Source organism: Dinoponera quadriceps, unplaced genomic scaffold (genome assembly GCF_001313825.1).
Source record: "Dinoponera quadriceps isolate SergipeBrazil2010 unplaced genomic scaffold, ASM131382v1 scaffold192, whole genome shotgun sequence".
In the NCBI taxonomy this organism is placed as follows: Eukaryota; Metazoa; Arthropoda; class Insecta; order Hymenoptera; family Formicidae; genus Dinoponera; species Dinoponera quadriceps.
The window spans coordinates 1,551,626-1,569,729 of record NW_014554324.1 but is presented as its reverse complement, the minus strand read 5'-3'; the positions used below and the strand labels follow the sequence as shown (position 1 = coordinate 1,569,729).

The following is an 18,104-nucleotide window of genomic DNA, read 5'->3' as shown; positions in this document are numbered from 1 at the left end:
AATCGCAACGGCGCGTCAACGCGCGCGCTTCCGGTGTGTGCGATTGAAATAATTCCTCTTCGAGATTACCTTACATCGCCGAAAATCAAGAGACGTTTGACGCGTCCCGCCTTTTCTTTCCGCGTGAGATACACGGGCCCATCGAAAACGCACACCATCGCGACACCGAAAATAATTCAGGGTAGGGCGGGAGCGTCGCATACGTTCCCCCTTCGGCCCGACTTCTCCTTATCCCGAATAATCGTTCTTATCGAACATCTTCGCTGCGCGAGCATTAAGTGAACGTTCGCGCGACGTCGGATACGGACTTGGCCGGGATCCACGAGCTATATTATCGGTAGCACTGCGCAGAGAGCCGCGCTAATCCGCCCTTCCGTGTATCGCACAGGCTCTCGCGAGCGAGCGAACGGGCCTACCACGTCGCGTCATCGGCGTGACATCGCGGCCGCGACGCTACCGCAAATGAAGCTTGTTTTGGAACCGATCCACGATACTTGTCCGTGCGTACACTCGGTTCTTCGCGTTCTTGGCAGCGGGGCGCTTCCCCGAGAATTCAAAAAGTCGCGCGCATCCTAAGGCGGCGTGCACATCAGTGAGCGATAAGCTCGGGAAATAAGAGCGCGAAGAACGATCGCGGGGGTGGACGAGCCGCGAACGGCCGAAACGCGCGAGCTGTGAAATACGAGGTGTGAGCGGCGAAATCGCGACGGTGACTTATGACCCCGCTCATTGCATACGATTCTCTCATGGAGGCACGGACATTTTTCGATACCCTGCAAATCCCTCGGAACGAGCGACAAGTGGCAAGGATTTCCCCACTCGAAGTGAGGATACCGCCTCTCGGAATCGCAGTAGTGGGTGTTCCGCTCAAGATTAGACCGGTTTCTGAATCCACATGAGCGAATGCTTCGAGTGAATACGTTTCTATGATGACGACGGAGTGCACCCGGATTCACTCTGCAATTTCGAGCGGAAATACTCACTCGACGATTCAGAGTGGAGGATCCATTCGATATCAGCGAACAATCGGTCGAATCCGAGTGACCCAGTGGTCACTCCGTTCTACGAGTGAAATTTCACTCCAAAATCTTGAAAGAACACAACCGAGCCTAAGAATGAGCGGGAGAAAGCATCGAAACTGATATAGATATTGTAAATCGGCATACCTGTGCTTCTTGGCTGTGAAATATTGAACTCTGTCGAACTGTATATGAACTGACTGTATATGACTGTATGAACTTCATCTATTGTATACGATAGTTGGAGCTAAAGTGGCGGCTTTTGTTTGCAAGCGCGTTCAATTATATTATTAGCGTCGTTTGACTTTTCGTTGTGTTGAAATTTATGTTGAGCTGTTTCCTTGTGAAACTTAAAATAATATATTAGCGATAAGTAATTCGCTTAACGATATTATTTTATTGTGTGAAATTTTGAAATATTCAAGTCACTTGGATTTTGTGCCAATTTCCATCCTCTGTCATAGAACTACGAGAAAAGCTCGAGTTCGGTTGTTCTGTAAACCGACATACCTGAGATTATTGGTCTTTCAACCGACATATTTAAATTTCGCTGTGAAATATTTCACAGAATCAGTTCAAGCTAACGACAATTGATTTATATTTTTAATGATTTCTTATATGTATCATAAATATATCAGTTTTAGAAACTAATTTCTGGAAACGTCAATTCTTAAACATCTGAAAAAATTATTTGCAAGGAAATATGTAATAATTCCCAGAAAACTATTGTATATTGTAGTACATAAGTGTTTCCGGTTTGCATGCACATAAATTTCATTTTACACTAACAGAGCTAAAAGCAAAATTATACATTTATTCTGATGTTTTTCTCTATGTTTAGTAGCAAAAAAGAGTCCGTTATCAGAAGATATTCGAAAAACTGACATTTTATTTATGCACGGAGAAAAAAATTCGACTGAATTAACAATGAACAAAGCAAACGTGACAATAAAGAAAACAAATGCATTTTGCACGGGAGAAACAGAATTTCTGATTCTCATTAATCAAATTCGATCTTAAGTACCAGAAATTCTGTTTCTTTCAAACAAAACGCTTTTGGATCCGTTCAACCAAACCATTTTCCACATATATTTCTATGATATTCGTAATTACCGCCTCTTTTGCGCAATATTTTCAACGTCGACGAATGATGATTAAAGGTGAAAGAGAGAAGGTCGCGATCGATTCCGCGAGGTAGGCTTCTCTCTCGATACGAACGTTATGCTACGCCACGCACGCAGGGTAGACCGAAGAACTTGATCGAGGAAGAATGTATCTTCTCGCAAGCTATTAACAGGGAAGACACGTACGCGACGCGTGTGACGCAAGTTGGCGCATCTACGCCTTTCACACGAACTCGAAGCAACCGTATCGTGACACTTTGTCGGCGATGATACTGTTCTACGTGTCACGCACAGATAGAAAACCGGCACCAGAATCGAATCGGGGAACTAAAATAACCGAACTTGAGACTGCTGAATACCTTCTCGCCATCATAAATTAACACATTACGAGCCGTTGATTTCTCCATTTTAACCTGCTCTAAAACTGAATGAAATATGACAGTACGTAAAGTGCGAAAAAGGCTTCATCTATGATTCACATGAAACGCACAAAAATGTATGTGCATGTCTGTAATCTGTTAAATAAAGGATTAATTACGAGTTAAAGTTCAGACTATTTAGTTTACAGAGAGGAGAAGAAATTTTCTTATAAGGGGAATACAGTCGATCGCGAGTCATCTTCGCGTTGATGTCAGACGCGAAACAACCCGGAATCCGGAGAGTCAACCCCTCGCACTGACGTGTTCAATTAATGGTCTCGCGGCATATATGCATCTATCTATGCACGAAAAGAACAGTAACAGACTGAAGGAAAAAATATTAAAAAAATAAAAAATATTCATTCGACGGTAAAATATTTATTTATTATTTTATGTTAATAACATGTTTACTTAAATCTATATATTTTTCTATTTAAATATACAGAATAAACAATTGACGAGGCTTTCGTAAAAAGCTACAGATTAAAATAAAAATGTAAACTTCTTCATTTGAAAAATATTTTCTTTAAAAATACGTAAAAATATGTATCTCGATACACGTATATATAGATATGTTGTTAAATATGTTATTAAATACTATTTACTTTTTAGATATTTCTTCTCTCAGCGTAGACAATGTAACTCGATCTTCTTCATTTTTATAAAATTTGCAGAACTTTTTCTAAGACTTGCATTATTACAAAATAAAAATAATAAGGCCAAGCCGGATCTGTAATCGTCAGCGTGCACGTTCGGTTCACGAAGGCGCAGCAACGTTCGGGATTAGTAGAAAGGGCAGTGTTTCCGACGCGGGGTTTTCAGGGGAGAAAGTCAAATCGGCCGATCAAATCGCGACTCTTGACGAACGTCGCCCTCTTCGAAGCGCGCTCGAGTCGCGCATATGCACGTACACAGGACGTGCGCACACGTGTGCACCGTAGTGCTCATCTATTTTCAGAATGTAGGCCAATTAATCCCGCCGCATTTTCGGCACAGGGGAAAAACGAAAACATTACAAGTGTCTCACGGAAATAGCCCGCGGGGATAAATGTTCAAGTACCGGTCGCCTCGCAACGCTCATCTCTCTCATGTTCTCTCTCTCTCTCTCTCTCCCCTTTTCGATCTCTCTCCCCCCTCTCACCGTCCCCCCTCCTCTCTTTCTCCCGTTCCTCCCGCGCGAGCGTGTTATGGCAGTCGTATAAACGCAATAATTTAATAGAGAACATATGTAACTCCACTAGTTACTTCGACGCGCCGCCACCCTCCGAGAATCCGTTGAGCGTGCGACGTCACGCAACGCGCTCTCGGATGCTCGTGCAGGAAGCTTACACGAGATTTGCGTACTTTACGGCTGTCCGTCGCATCTTTTAATTGAGCACTCGCGATACGATATATTTCCCTCTATATCGAAATTTCGTCCTCCGCGTTTTCTTATTCCGCGGCTAAGTATCGTATAATGCGCTACCTCCTACGCGGAAGACAAATATCAGTATCCCCACAGTTAACAACTAGCTCCCACAAGTAAAAATTAGCTTGTAAAATGTGCGTGTGACTCAACTGAAATTTAATTAATTTAGCTCATTTCTCTCGCCCCGTTCCTAGATTTTAGCTTTCACGGCTAGGTCTAAGTCGATTTGAATTGTTTTATGTGCACAAGCTAATTCCTCTTTTCTACATGGAGAAAAAAATTTTACTGAAACAGCAAATTGTTAATATAGTGACGGCAGAAAGTTTTGTTACAGGGAAAAAATAATTTCACTGTGATAGCAAGATTTTGTTGTAGCATGATATTGTTGCGATAACAATCAAATTTAGTTGATATAAGCAAAAATTAATACTCTTAACAAATCTTTTTGTTACTTAAATAAGATTTTTTGCTGTCACTGCATCAACAAACAATTTGCCGTTCCAGCAAAAGTGTTTTCTCCGTGCATGTATTATATGCTCTGCACTCTCTCTCTCTCTCTCTCTCTCTGCGTTTCGCTCTGTGGTTGAATGCTACATTGTGGTCAATATAGCGATTAATAATTAATCTAACTGGTGGTTCTACTTTCACTACATTCTCATTTTCTGTAATTTTCTGTAATATAGTTTACTCTTCTCTTGCTTGTGCCGGCTATTAGAATTATTATTATTATATTTTCCTTTAGCAGTCGTTTTATAGACGCTTTTCCGCAACTTCCTCATTTACCGGGATCAGACGCGCTGAACGACAACGTTGAATGAACGACGCGATATTAATTAACCGTCATGTCGCCACGACGACAGAATATTATCTCATTCGCGAGAGATTCGAAAGCCGCGGATCGGCCGTAAATGTTATCAACACTGGTCGGACTCGCGCCGAGCAAGGTTTTCGCCTCATTCCGCTACAACTTAAGTGCGCGGCTGAATGCACTGAAAGAGAGAGAGGGACTCTTGATCTCGATGACGATGGCCTTAATGACGTTTACACGAGGAACATTCAGCGTTTACGAGCGGATAAACGACGCGCGTGGAAACGAGAAGAGTGCCCTCAGTTCCTCCCTCTCTTTCTCTCTCTCTCTCTCTCTCTCTTTCCCGGAGGTGCCGGAGAAGAGCGGCTGTAACGCGCGGCGAGAAGTAAATTTGTTAACGCTTGATGGCGCAATATATAACGGATATCGTTAGCGCGCTGGCGTTTCATAATCCGACGTGGTGCGAGCAGCAGGACGGGGTGAATTAAACGGAGAATACGGCCTTCGCGCGTTAGACGATTGAAACGCACGGAATCAGACGCGAAGCGGCCACGCCGCACGGAGACGCGAGCGACGATAAATCAACAGGCACGAAGAGCGTAAAGTAAATTAAACGCGAGGAGCGTCAGGGGACGTGACGGTAACCACCCCTCGAAGCACAATGGCGTTTAGTGCGCGCCCCGTGTCTTTCGTTTATCGCTCGACGGCTCGACGAACAATAGCGATGTCTCTTCTGTTCTCTCCCTCTTCCTCTCTAGGAAGCGTCGCCGATATGGCGTTCCCTCAGATCGCCAAACGATCTCTCAGATCGACGACGTGATTTTTTATACGTTGAGAGAGCATTCACGGATGCGATGAAACATCGACGGGAGGGAAAATGGAGGGCGAAATCAGTCGCGGAAAAGATCGATGTCGCATCGGAGGCGGCGGCCATCGAGACGACGCTCTTTCTCTCTCTCTCTCTCTCTCTCTCACTTTCTCTCTCTCTCTTGGCGCGTGAGCGATCGAAATGGTGCAGGCGGTCGACCGGAAAATAGGGCCGCACCCTCGAACGCGCGGCTGCTGCCTCCCGAATAATTTATCTCGAAACGCGCGCGAGTCGACGACGCGGCGCGACGCTTCACTTCTCGCGGCGTCGTCTTCGGGATATCCTCGCAAGAGAGAGAGAGAGAGAGAGAGAGAGAGAGAGAGAGAGAACGGCGAAATGCGAGAAGAGCGAGCGGAACACACGCACCTACATGTATCGCACGTATTCCGCTCGTCGACGATCGATCGCTGAATAGCCGAGCCGCGACCGCGAATTATTGACAGGAGGATTAATCCAGCGTCCCCNCCCCCCCCCCCCCCCCCCCCAATATTGTGGGTCGTACGGTCGATAAACCATCGGGAATAAATCGCGGCGGATTGACGGATAAATATCGCGAGCATAAATATGCGGTCGCCGGGAACTCGTTGACCCTGCACGCTGGATGCTCCTTCGATGCTTCCGCCGATCGATCATTGGCAGCGCCGCGCGGATGCTCGCGAGTTCGCGCGAATCCGCCGCTTTACATGCCGCGAATACGGGACCGGCTCGATATCAATTTATCCCGCCATTTCTACGTCACGGAATGTATACAATCACTTTCTCCCTCTTTCTTCCTTTCCTCTCTCTCTCTCTCTCTCTCTCTCTCTCTCTCTCTTTCTTTCTCGCGAAGTTTTTCCGGTAAAATTATACCGAAGTTGTTCACACGCATATTTTATCGCGCCCGTAAAAAAAAATGATATTTTGAGCGAGAGGAGGGGAGCGGGGCGGCGTGGGGGTCCGTTGGAAACGCACACCGGGAAGGGTAAGAGGGTGAATATTCGATATTCGATATTCGACATACACGCGCACACACTCGCACACGTACACATACCGCCGTAGTAAGTACGTGTTTGCGTTTATTTGAAAAAGCCAAACCAAACAGCCAGATATAACGGCGCATACTGGATTTATTGCCTCTATTGTCTCCGCGTATCGGATATCAAACATCCGCGCAATATAGCCGAATCCATTATTCGAGTGCTCTGTCGGACCTTTAAATACCTCCACGGTCCCGGTTATCCGAGAGCCCTTTGTAATCATTTTCCCAGATAAAGGCAAATTAATCTCTGCTTTTTTCCCCCCGTTTGCTCGCATTAGGTGTTAACGAGATCATAACCGGCAAATTCCCGTTTTCCTCCTTTATCTTCCCCCCCACTCCCCCCCTCCGCCTTTTTTTCACCCTTTCATAAAGTCTCCACGAAAGGGGTTTCCCTATATATCCGGCTGAATGCCCGGCTATTGCCCGCGTAGTATCAGAGGCTCACTCGCGGCATACGTTTTACTACCGACATGGAAAGGGCGGGCGAGCACCAGATGCGACAAAGCATTTTTAACCCTTTCGCTTTCGGGCCGCTGTGTAAAGTTTTAATAGAGTTTTAAACGCGCGCGAGCGTTTACGGCCGGGATAAAGTTTTTCGAAACGTTTCGCACGGCATACGAAGTTTATAACTTACGGGAATAATCGAGAGGGACGAAATGAATGACCGCGCGGAGCTAGGCTCGGATCACGCCCAGGGGGTTGTTTAGATCGAGAGAGGGCAAGATCCTCAACTCGGTATCGAGAGAGAGAGAGAGAGGCCGGAGCGGCGAGCGCACACGAGAATCTCATGAATATCAAAATTGGAATTCGGCTGAGTAGCACTTTCGCGCGGAAGCGTTAAATTTCCGCGCGATCTCTTTATTCGCTGACTGCGCGAACTTGGCGCAATCCGATTCTAATCTCGCTCTAATGAATTTGACAATCGCAAATTTACCCGCCAATTTGCGAGCTGTTCTCATTGATCGTACGCTGAGGCAGTTCACCCGTGGCAATATTGTTAGAAAGGTAATGTTTAGTATAGCACGAAGTAGCTCGATAATAATGTTAATAATAATAATAATAATAGTGATAATAACTGAATTGGTCTCAAAAACAAATAGATAATATATTATAATATAAAATAGAAATAAAGATAAAACCAGTACCACAGCAGAAAACCAATACGAAAAGCAAACAATAATATGACTGATATGATTGTCTTACTTGTGAATACCTAACTGATTAAAATAAGTGAAAAATAAGTGCTAAATAAGTGAAAAAAGTAACAAGAAAAAATATAAATTAGCAATCGATACCAAAACTGTATACTATGTATATAAAAATAATTATAAATATAATATGTAACATAACTTTGACACTACAGCAAGAAGATATCAATTAAACTTACATAATGTTTAAAACCCAAGAAATAATCGTTTTTATATTTTGACATAGAATATTTTTTTTCAGAACTACCCTCATAGTAAACATGTGTTTGTAAACATACCATATGTATCGAGAGACGCACACTAATATACGCTACTAAAAAAGTGACCGTGAAGTTGGAATTTTCCATATTTCTTTCATACTTTCGCATTTTTATATATTAATTATGAATCTTTAAGATTATTTAACCATTCTATTTTTAAAAACGTGTCCAACCAAGAGACATAAAGAGAAATACAGTGGATACAACATTGCCAAGTCTTGGTTATCATATACTGTAACCGTTATAAAAAACTGTATACTGTACATATTAATTTCCGGGAAACTAAAAGCCGAATAATTTTGGAATTTTTTAATGATTATTCTAGTTTTAAATCTTTTATCGTCTTTTCGCTTTTCACTAAATCCATAAAAGTAATTTGGTCGTTAGAATTAAAAACATGATATCGGCAGCCGTTTCCGTACCCATGACATATGTAGTATTAACTTGAACCTCAATTATCTTCGGTACAGTCGATCTTTTACTTGTACATGTGTGTAGATAGTGACGAATCTCGATTAATATGCTGTTAAAATTCGAAAAGATGTCCAAGAAGAGAGATTTATGGGCCGACCATCTTGAGCCAGGCACTATGCCTAACTCGGTTCGATAAATTCGGCGAAGCGAAATTCTCCATTTTCCCACAAAGCGACAGAGAAAGTGTTTCTCGTCAACCCGACAATCGCACCCGTGCGAGACGTTTGAAAATGCCCTCTTTAAAAACAAAACCAAGCGAAAGGCGAGAAAAAAATTCACGAATTATTCACGAGGCATCGCTCCTCGAGCGAGCGAGCGAGCGAGCGCGGTAACCTGTATTTTGTCATGTTTCAGCCAGTTTTATAATATTTAACGCGCTCCTCTCCGCGTATCTGGCATCGCCAGGATATGACATTCAGTCCGATTATCCGGATTCTGCGCTCGCCAACTCGCGCTCGCCGTCGCCTCAGCTGTTTTATTAGCGCGCGCGACTAGTTGTAGACGCGCGAGTGTCGTGCGATCCCGTCAGTTTCCACGTACGTACGAAGATTTCCGTAGGTGCGATATATCGTCTTTACGCGCGAGCGACCGCTCACGGGGGGAAATGTCGCGCAGAGCGCGCGGAGACGCGCACGGGTGGGCTATCTATAGCGGCGAGTGTAACCGAATGGAGTCTCCGGGTGTCACTCAAGGGTGACAAAACTCATTAATACCGATCTGCTTAATGCTCCGTCTCGTGTCCGACATTAATCTACTTTAAAAATACCTGTAGCGCGCGAGTGACCCGCCATTTTAGATCATCCGTGTCGGCTTACTTTGTACGCGAGGTATACCCGAACGTTCCAGGGAGCGTCGAGGAGAAACAAGCACTCACACACCGCGCCCGCCCCCAACGCACCCGTATATTCTCACCACCGTTATAATGCGCTGAAGAAAAGTGCCACCGTTCAAGTAATATTTACTTGTCCACGAGTAAAATGGTTACGCCTCGGCAAATATTTACTAGAAGTGGAAATATAATTGACTATGCGCAATATATATTTCTTTCGCATATAAGTGGACGTTTACTTGTGTGTGTTAGAACAATATTAAATTTATAATATTGAGAATATCAGACTTTATTTCACGAAAATATTCACGGATAATACATTTTTAATTTAAAACCATATGGGAAAAAATTAATATCAATTCGAGACTCATATTTTCATACACAATACGAAATTTTGTGTTAAGAACGGTCCATTGAAATCTTGTTATTTTTAATAAGGTGAATATGTTAATTTAATATTATATTTAAAACATTTCCCTTGTTAAAGGAACACAAAAATTTCACTGGGCTGTTTTTAACATAAAATTTTTTACTGTGTATATAAACAAGAATGTATAATCTTATATGAAGATAAAATTGCTCATATGGAGAAATTCTATATAGTTTCGTTAAGAGTACTATGTTCTTGTTATTCAAGAATAATTTTCATGAATTGAAAGGTAAAAATATTGTATAGAAAAAACGATATCTTCAAATTAAAAATTATATCAGTTTGAAGATATTGTTTCTTTCTACATCCAATATTTTTTTCCTTTCAATCCATAAAAAACATTCCTGAATAACAAGAATATTTTTTTAATGAAACTATGCAAAATTTCTTCAAATATATAAGTTTTATCTTCATGTAAGATTATATATTCTTGTTTGTATATAAATTTATGAGTCTTAAATTGATACTAATTTTTTCCCGTGTAGATTTCTCCAGTGGGAAAGAAGTATTAAATAATCCTAATAAGTGCTCTTTTAAATTTAAAGCCATTTTGTCATCAGTATGCCAATCAGTAAGTCATTTACAAATTAAGATACTATTACATTCAAATAAATCTTTATTACAAGCTATTAAAATATACTTTAATCGATAAAAAACACTATTTAATTTAAACGCCGGAAAATAATACTTTAACGTAACGGTATAAATAATTGTGATAACAATAATAATAAATATAATTACGTTTACTGGATTTGTATACTTTCCTTCTGTATATTCTCACTGACATCGCGACACATACGTCCTTCCTGTTCTTTCCTGAAGGAACTCTCCGAGCGATTCCGCCGCAAAGAAGTCGAGCCGACGTTCATGTGGACCGGAAAGGGCGGAAGAACGGAAAGCTCGGCGGAAGTCTCGCGAGCCGAACCCGCCCCTACCGGTGTTATCTCTTCTCTTTGGCCGCTATTTAAACTATTTTCGACGAGTCCGCGCGACTGATCGTGATTCACACGGACGGCCTGAGATATTATTTTTGTATCCCTTATACCTTATTAGACCTTATAACCGCCACGGCAACATCTTCGATAGCCCTGTACGATATAGATTGTATATAAGATTGCCAGAGACGTCCGGTCTATCCTAGACGACCGTGGCGGTTGCTCTCGCGACTGTTTGATGATATTTTCATATCGGCAGCGATACAGGGGTGTGCTTGCGTCGCGCTGACAATACGCGGCAACTCTCCAATTGATGGTACCGAAGAGTTTTCACTGCCTCGCATGTAAAAATAGAAGATTTTACAATAGCCATATTTCTTTCACGGGCGCGCGCGCGTGTGCACACACACACACACACACACACACACACGTGCAGCATATCGTGCGCGACCATCGGCCTCGCTTTTAACAACTCTCTAACGAACCTGTCATTTTTTCATTGATTTTAATTTAATTTGATACTTTGACAGGGGACTTTGAAATTTAATGGGCAAATTGAAGGGGACGGAGGGAAGGACTAGGTAACTATCGGTTTCCCATCGTCGGGTATTCGCTCGTAAAAAATGACAACTTTGTTACAGAGTTTGTCGTTAAAAACACATCCGGTGGTCTCGCTGGTGTACGCTGTATAAGCGTGTAAAAAAAAAAAACAGGCGCGCGCACACATAGCTACCGTAAATATCTTCTATTTTTGCACGGCGTGCGCGTGAGACAACGAAAGCGAATTTAATGTTATGGTCCCTTGAATCTCGCGGCCGTGTAACGACCGTGACTGGGTACTGATGCAGCCTTATGCGATGCAGATGGTGATGATTTTTTGCACGACAGGGCGAGTCATGAGCGGCGAGAATTCGCGGGGCTGCACACACACGGTGCGCTAATCACTCGACGTTTCTTCAGCGAGAGAATACGCGCCGAAGGCAGAAGGACACCAGACGTTCCTTTCTTCTAACGACTTTTCCACGCCACGTGCACTCCGCGACGGTGGAACCCGGTAATTGCGCCAAACGCGCATATTTTGAGGTCGTAATTTAATTCAAGCCGCACGCGAATCAGACGGCCGCTCGGCTCACCGGAAATTAGATCCTCGCCGCGATTTGTCGCATCTCTCGTAGTTGATTTGAAACAATCAATCGCAATCAATTTCTACGATGACTTCGACTTCTGTCTTGATCTTGACGACCCCCAGCGTGAATAACCATTTATACTCCGCGTTCCGATCAACAAAACAAACTGAAAAGTTTCGATTTAATCAAATTTAATTTTGAACTTCAATTTCAACGTAAGAATTTTCCGGGCGTCAAGATTTATAGTCTTCTATTTCAAGCTGGACCGAACTAAACGATGTGATTTACGATACGGACGATCATTTTTGTTGTCAATAAACAGAGAAATGCTAGAATCGAGTAAACGTAATTATCTGTCTTTTAAGCCTTTTAAATCAATTAATATTTTCATCAAATTTAAGTATATTTTAATAACTTCTAATAAATATTTATTTGAACGCAATAATACGTTAATTTATAAATGAATTACTGAATGAAAGTGTAAAATGATTCTATAAATTTGAGAGACTATTTGTTAAAATTATGTAATATTTCTTTTCGGTTGAAAAAATTTAGTAATTTTAAATTAAGATTTTTCTATCCGATAAATATTTCCTGAAAATAAACTCTGACTATCTCAATATTATAGTTTTAATATTTGTCGCAATTACTTCAACACCTATAGGCAAATGTCTACTCATACGAAAGAAACATCATATCGTACATAGTCTATTAAACGTCCACTTCTAATAAATACACTATCTACTTCTAATAAATATTTGCCAAGGCATATTTAAGTAACCATTTTATTTGCGAATCAAGTGAACATTATTCAAACGATATATCACTTTCTCAATGTATCGGCGATTTAATGTAACCACCGAATCCGAATTTACACACACTCGAATCTGAATACGATCATTATTATTCTTCGGCAGCGCGACACATCGTCGAAGCGATTACTCGTGTCCGGTGTCGCGATGGCCGGTTGGACGTTTTGGTACCGTCTTCATTATGTAACCCGACTCTGGTTACGGTCGCTGGAAGACTCCTCGCAGAGCAAGGGGGCGGGTCTCGGCGTTAAGTACTTTACCCCGAGAGCCTAAATTTGTAAGCAACCGCACGCAGGGTGGAACGCGAGTAATACCACTCACCGTTAATTGGTTGAAACCTTGCCAAAGGATCCGAGAATTGCCGAAGTCTGTCCGTCACGTACTGCGGCGACTCTCCATTCTGTAAATAAGAGAAACGAATGTAGCCGCTCAATGTAGCTGTTCCGTGTACCGGTGCGAGCTCTCTCTCTCTCTCTCTCTCGTTCTCTCTTCTTCTTTTTCTCTCTCTGCCGCGACGCAAATAAAACAGGGCACGTCACGAGCACATCATTCGCGAGGTCGAGCAAGCGTGCCTCGGAATAATAGATTCTCAATAGGTGGGATTACAGGAGGCGACGGTTCCGAATTAAATCTACCAACTATATATCGCGCAAATACCTTCCGATTGGAAGGCATCGATCGCGCCGTTACTTCACTTCATTCTCCATCAACTGCCGAGTCCGTTCTCGTTTCGCACTTGCACTTTCCTTGGGGTCTCTCGACCGCCTCTCATTCGTATCCCCCCAAATAATTTCGAACAAGCATTTATATTTCATCCTTTCCCCTCCCCCTCCTCCGCTCATCCCTCACCGTCATTAAGACGTTAGAAACATTCCAAGAACGATGGAATGGGATACTACTTACGTACGTCACGCGTGCGTAGAAATGTACGAGATACATCGTGCATTCCGTTTTTGCGGAAAGTTCTGTGAACAACGTACAGTCGAGATTTATACTTTCCCGAGGATATAGCGAAGCGGAATGACGATAAAGAAAAATCCCATGGATTACGACAGAAATATGCTCCCCGACTTATCGCGCTAATAATATCTGTTTGCCTGAATGGGACTAATTTCGGAGCGAGATCAGCCCGCACATAGAGAGAAGAATCGGAAGAAAACGTATCTCGCGCGCGAAATCTCTCTCTCTCTCTCTCTCTCTCTGAACGCGTCGCGTTCGAGCGGTAAAATTGTCTTTGCTCCGGGCTTTGACGGTGACTCCTCTGCGTTGTTTAACGAGGCAACATGGATCACCGGCGGCCATCTAATGGTAAGCCCGAATATGCGCTTAGCTTGAAATGGCCGGGAAGAAACTTGCGCGCAAACGCTCTTCGCGGGATACACAGAGGGCAAAACGAAATACGCCGACAACGCGTTAAATTAAAGCACAGCGGATAAAGCTCGCTCCGTCCGATTTTCGAAAGCCACACGTAGCAATTCGTTATATTGCGCTTCTAATTCTACATCACATTACACGTACACACGCGCACACACACATGGACCGACACAGACACCAACTATAAAGTGCAATAAAGTTATTAAATGTATCTTTACTCAAAGTTGGAAACGTTATTAAACTGTGTCTTCACTTCTAGTTGAGAACGTTAACCGGCTGGCAGTACGCGTTTCAGTTATTTCGATAAACAGAGAACGATTAAGAAAGGGGAAATCACAAAGCAAAAAATACAACGTCGGAGGATGAGGATATATTTTCTCGAAGGTACAGACCGCGATATCGATCAGCATTGTTTCGTGTCTTTTTTCAAGATGTTGGAAGCGTTCCGCGAGAAGAGCGTGTATATCCGAATCGTCCGGCTTCGTGACGTAGCGAATTAATCTCCACGCCAAGTTAGAGCGGCTACGAAACTCCGGTTGTGTTCGAGTGAACCATTAACCCGGTCGGGTTTCAGTTTATCCTCCGGTCGAGGATCATCCTGAAGGTATTCGCGAGTGGAGCGTGACGACGATAGGTGGGAAGCAGCGATGGGAGGAATCGCTGGAATTATCGTTACCCAATTTGCTTCCCCGACGCGCGCCGCGCGCGGCCCGAACACGAAGTTCGCGAAATTGGGTCACTACTGGCAGATATCGGCGGGCAGAAAGCGCAAATTGAAAACCGAATGCGCTGTGCACTTGCCTCCGCTCTTCCCTCGTTGCGCGTGAGCGTGTATGTGTGTAAGAAACGTTATTATTGGTTACCGGCTCGCCCTCCGATCCCTATACTTTCATTCGCGCGCGAATTACACGCAGTGACAAATATTTATTAACGTCGTTTTATATATATATATATATATATATATATATATATATATATATATCTCTCTCTCTCTCTCTCCGTGGAGAATTCAGGTTGCTACAAAAACAGACGTCACGTATTGCGGGAGGACATAATTTTGCGATATTTGGAGAAATTTTTTTATCACAATTATCTCTCCTCTACATTGCGCAATACAAGAGGATAACTATTTGTTTTTTACAAGTAACTTACACAAGTATTTTTGACCGTACCAAAATACCCGGGAGATGCGGGAAATAACAAGGGCTCCCGGGGGAACGTTTCCACAGCTAATCGCCATCGTAAATAATCATTAATTTTCGCGAATCGCTCTGTTTATATCAGAACCCGTCTTTCAAGAAATCCCTTTAGCGCCTGGAACGCCCCTATTTCATCACAAATACCCTCATTCTTTACACGAGAGAATCGAGAAACGTACGAGATGATCCATTTTACTCGAATGTAATTAGTCGACGGGACCGCCCACGTATTTGACGTATTCTTTTTTTTCTTTCGACCTCATCGTCGCTTCTTCGTTCGTATTGTACTTCCCCGCAACGCCCGGTGTTTTTCCCCCGTTTTACGCCGCTTTCGTTCCAGCGACGAAATGAAAAGTACTCGCGGACGAATTTGCATTCATTTTCGGCAACTACAACCGCCGACGCTGCATACCGCGAAACGAGCGAATGCTCCGTTGCGTTCCATTAATGCAGCCGCTTTCGAAAGCCCTTCAGAACAGCCCGCACGATACGCATTACAACGTGCCGTGGCGCGTCGTAATCCAAACCCGCGTAATGATACCCACGACATAATTGCGGTAACGCGCCTGACTGTGAGCGATGCGCGGATTTGGCTCTAATTAGGCGATAAAATCGTGGCGGCGTAAGTTACACAATGGCGGACAATGTCAGCGGAAAGACGGAGGGGTGCACGGCGAGAGGAGGGGACAATGCGGAAGGAGAAGACAGGGAAAACGGTGATTCGCACCTCGGACGTGCAGAAAAGACTACGTCCGAAAAATCATCTTTTCAAAGCGAAAGGTAACCAGACGAGAGAGGAGCCGAAATCGAGGATAAGTAAAATCAAATTCTTTTCGTACGATCGATCAAACGATCAATAAAATTCTTTTCATACGTTCGAGCAAAAAATCGTGTACCAATAACAGCGATCGGGCTCTCGCAGGGTACGATCGCCGGACGGCAAATTGATTCTTTCGTTCGAATTTTTGGAGCCACACTTATTTCCTTCCTAAAATAAATTAGTTCCGCCGGAAATTCGTATACAATCGGGAGAAAAGAGCCATGCTGTTGTATCGGCGGGATCGGTCAACAGTGCCGTAATTGGGGTAAATCTTCCCGGCCTCAGCGGCGATACCGTTGAGACTAATATTTGAATTAGCGAAATGCACGATGCATTATTAGTTTTGATAATATTGCTATCGAATCAAAAATATATATATCCAATTACCGCGCCGTCGGTCGATTCTACTCAACGGCGCACTTATCTTCCGTGCGTGTGCGATGAGACACAAATTCCCGGTGGGATTACACACNCCGAGAAGTGACACGTCGGGGGGAAGGGGGGGGGGGAAACGCGGGGAACGCGTGAACGCATAAAATCACAGCGGTCTCCGTCGTAAGGCGAATTTCTCGCCGTTACAGCGCCCGTTCATAAATAATCATATCGGGGAGCCTCGGCCTACCCCCCGTCCCGCCAGCTTCCAGGGCTCATTTTTCCGATTACACCGGCATAAATACGTTAAAACCAATCCAATGGCGGGCCGCACGCGACTCCCTTGCGGCACCCCTCGGAAGGCTCGCGCGAAAGAGCTCCGTGTGCGTTCGGAGGCGCGAGGGGTGTAAAAGGAGCGCGTCTCGCGGCCGTCTAATGAATATTTACACGTTGAGGCGGAATTTTTCCCCGGGTCGACGTTACGCCGGCGGCGAGCGTCGTAAACTCGGCAGGATATTCGCCGGGGCCCGCGCGTGTCCGTGTCTCGTCTCGCCTCGATTTAGAAGGTCGCGCGAGAGGCCAGAGAGCGAAACAAAACGCTCCCGGGAGCGAAACATCGGCCGTCACTTACCAATCGTAGATTCCGCGCGAGTAATATACGCAAACGTCGCTCTCCCGGAATATACAAGCGGCCAGAGAAGAGCTAATGCACCGCGGATCGCGGCGACTGTATAAATTGGGCGTAATCGCCGGGTGTGCGGGGTTCGCGCTTAAGTGCGCGCGCGCGCGCGTGCTCACCGGAAATCTCGGGGCATAATTTCATAACGTACGAGCGAAAAGAATTCCGCCGCGGGAGCGCACTTCGGCGCCGTGTAAATCTTTCGCGAAAGCGCGTCTACCGGGGCGCGTAATCGCGGAGGTTGCCGGGTGATGCGCTCGCGATTTATCGATCGCGCGGCGTCACGGCGAAGCAGCGTCTGAGAATTGCACAAACGACGCTTGAAAGCAATTTTGTCGCGACGATGGAGTTTCGTATTTAGCTTAACTTGTTCCACGCAAACGCCGCGTCAAAACTTTCCGGACACCCTGTATTTAAGCAGGGACACATAAACTTGTATGAAGATGAAACGTTCGCCTATACAAGAGGAAATTCTGGATGGAAAATTTTCGAGGGAGAAATCGTTGGATAGAAGAAATGATATCTTGAAATTAAGAACTGTGTCGGTTGGGGATGACATCGTTCTTTTTGTCGAATATTTTTCTTCTCAATTCATACGAATTATTCTTGAATAACAAGAATATGATACTTTTAGTGGAGCTATATAAGATTTCTTCGTATATGCAAGTTTTATCCTCATATAAGATTGTATATTCTTGCTCATATAATATGAGGATATAAGTTTTGAATTGATGATGTGTTTCTTTTTTCTATGTAGTTGGTCTGTAACAATATTATGAGAAAAGTAATGATTAATGCAACATATGTACGACAAATTTGCGCTAAATGTTTATAAACGTGATGCATATGATATAATGTTTTGGCGCTATAGCAAGAGAATATAAAAAAAATCATAGCTACAGAAGCTATGAAAAAATAATT

The 18,104-nt window shown here is 43.8% G+C and overlaps 2 protein-coding genes across 2 annotated transcripts in view; one reads left to right on the top strand and one right to left on the bottom strand.

Annotated features, from left to right (window-relative positions):
• The window catches only part of LOC106746661 (43 kDa receptor-associated protein of the synapse homolog), a 75,546-nt gene that overhangs the window by 11,570 nt on the left and 45,872 nt on the right, over positions 1 to 18,104 (top strand). The gene's annotated exons all lie outside the window — the stretch shown is intronic.
• Positions 1 to 18,104, bottom strand: part of LOC106746684 (transcription factor SUM-1) — a 52,255-nt gene that overhangs the window by 20,049 nt on the left and 14,102 nt on the right. The window contains exon 4 of the mRNA XM_014623500.1: positions 13,061 to 13,139. Within this exon, the coding sequence (XP_014478986.1) occupies positions 13,061 to 13,139 (79 nt within the window). The remainder of the gene's footprint in view (positions 1 to 13,060; positions 13,140 to 18,104) is intronic.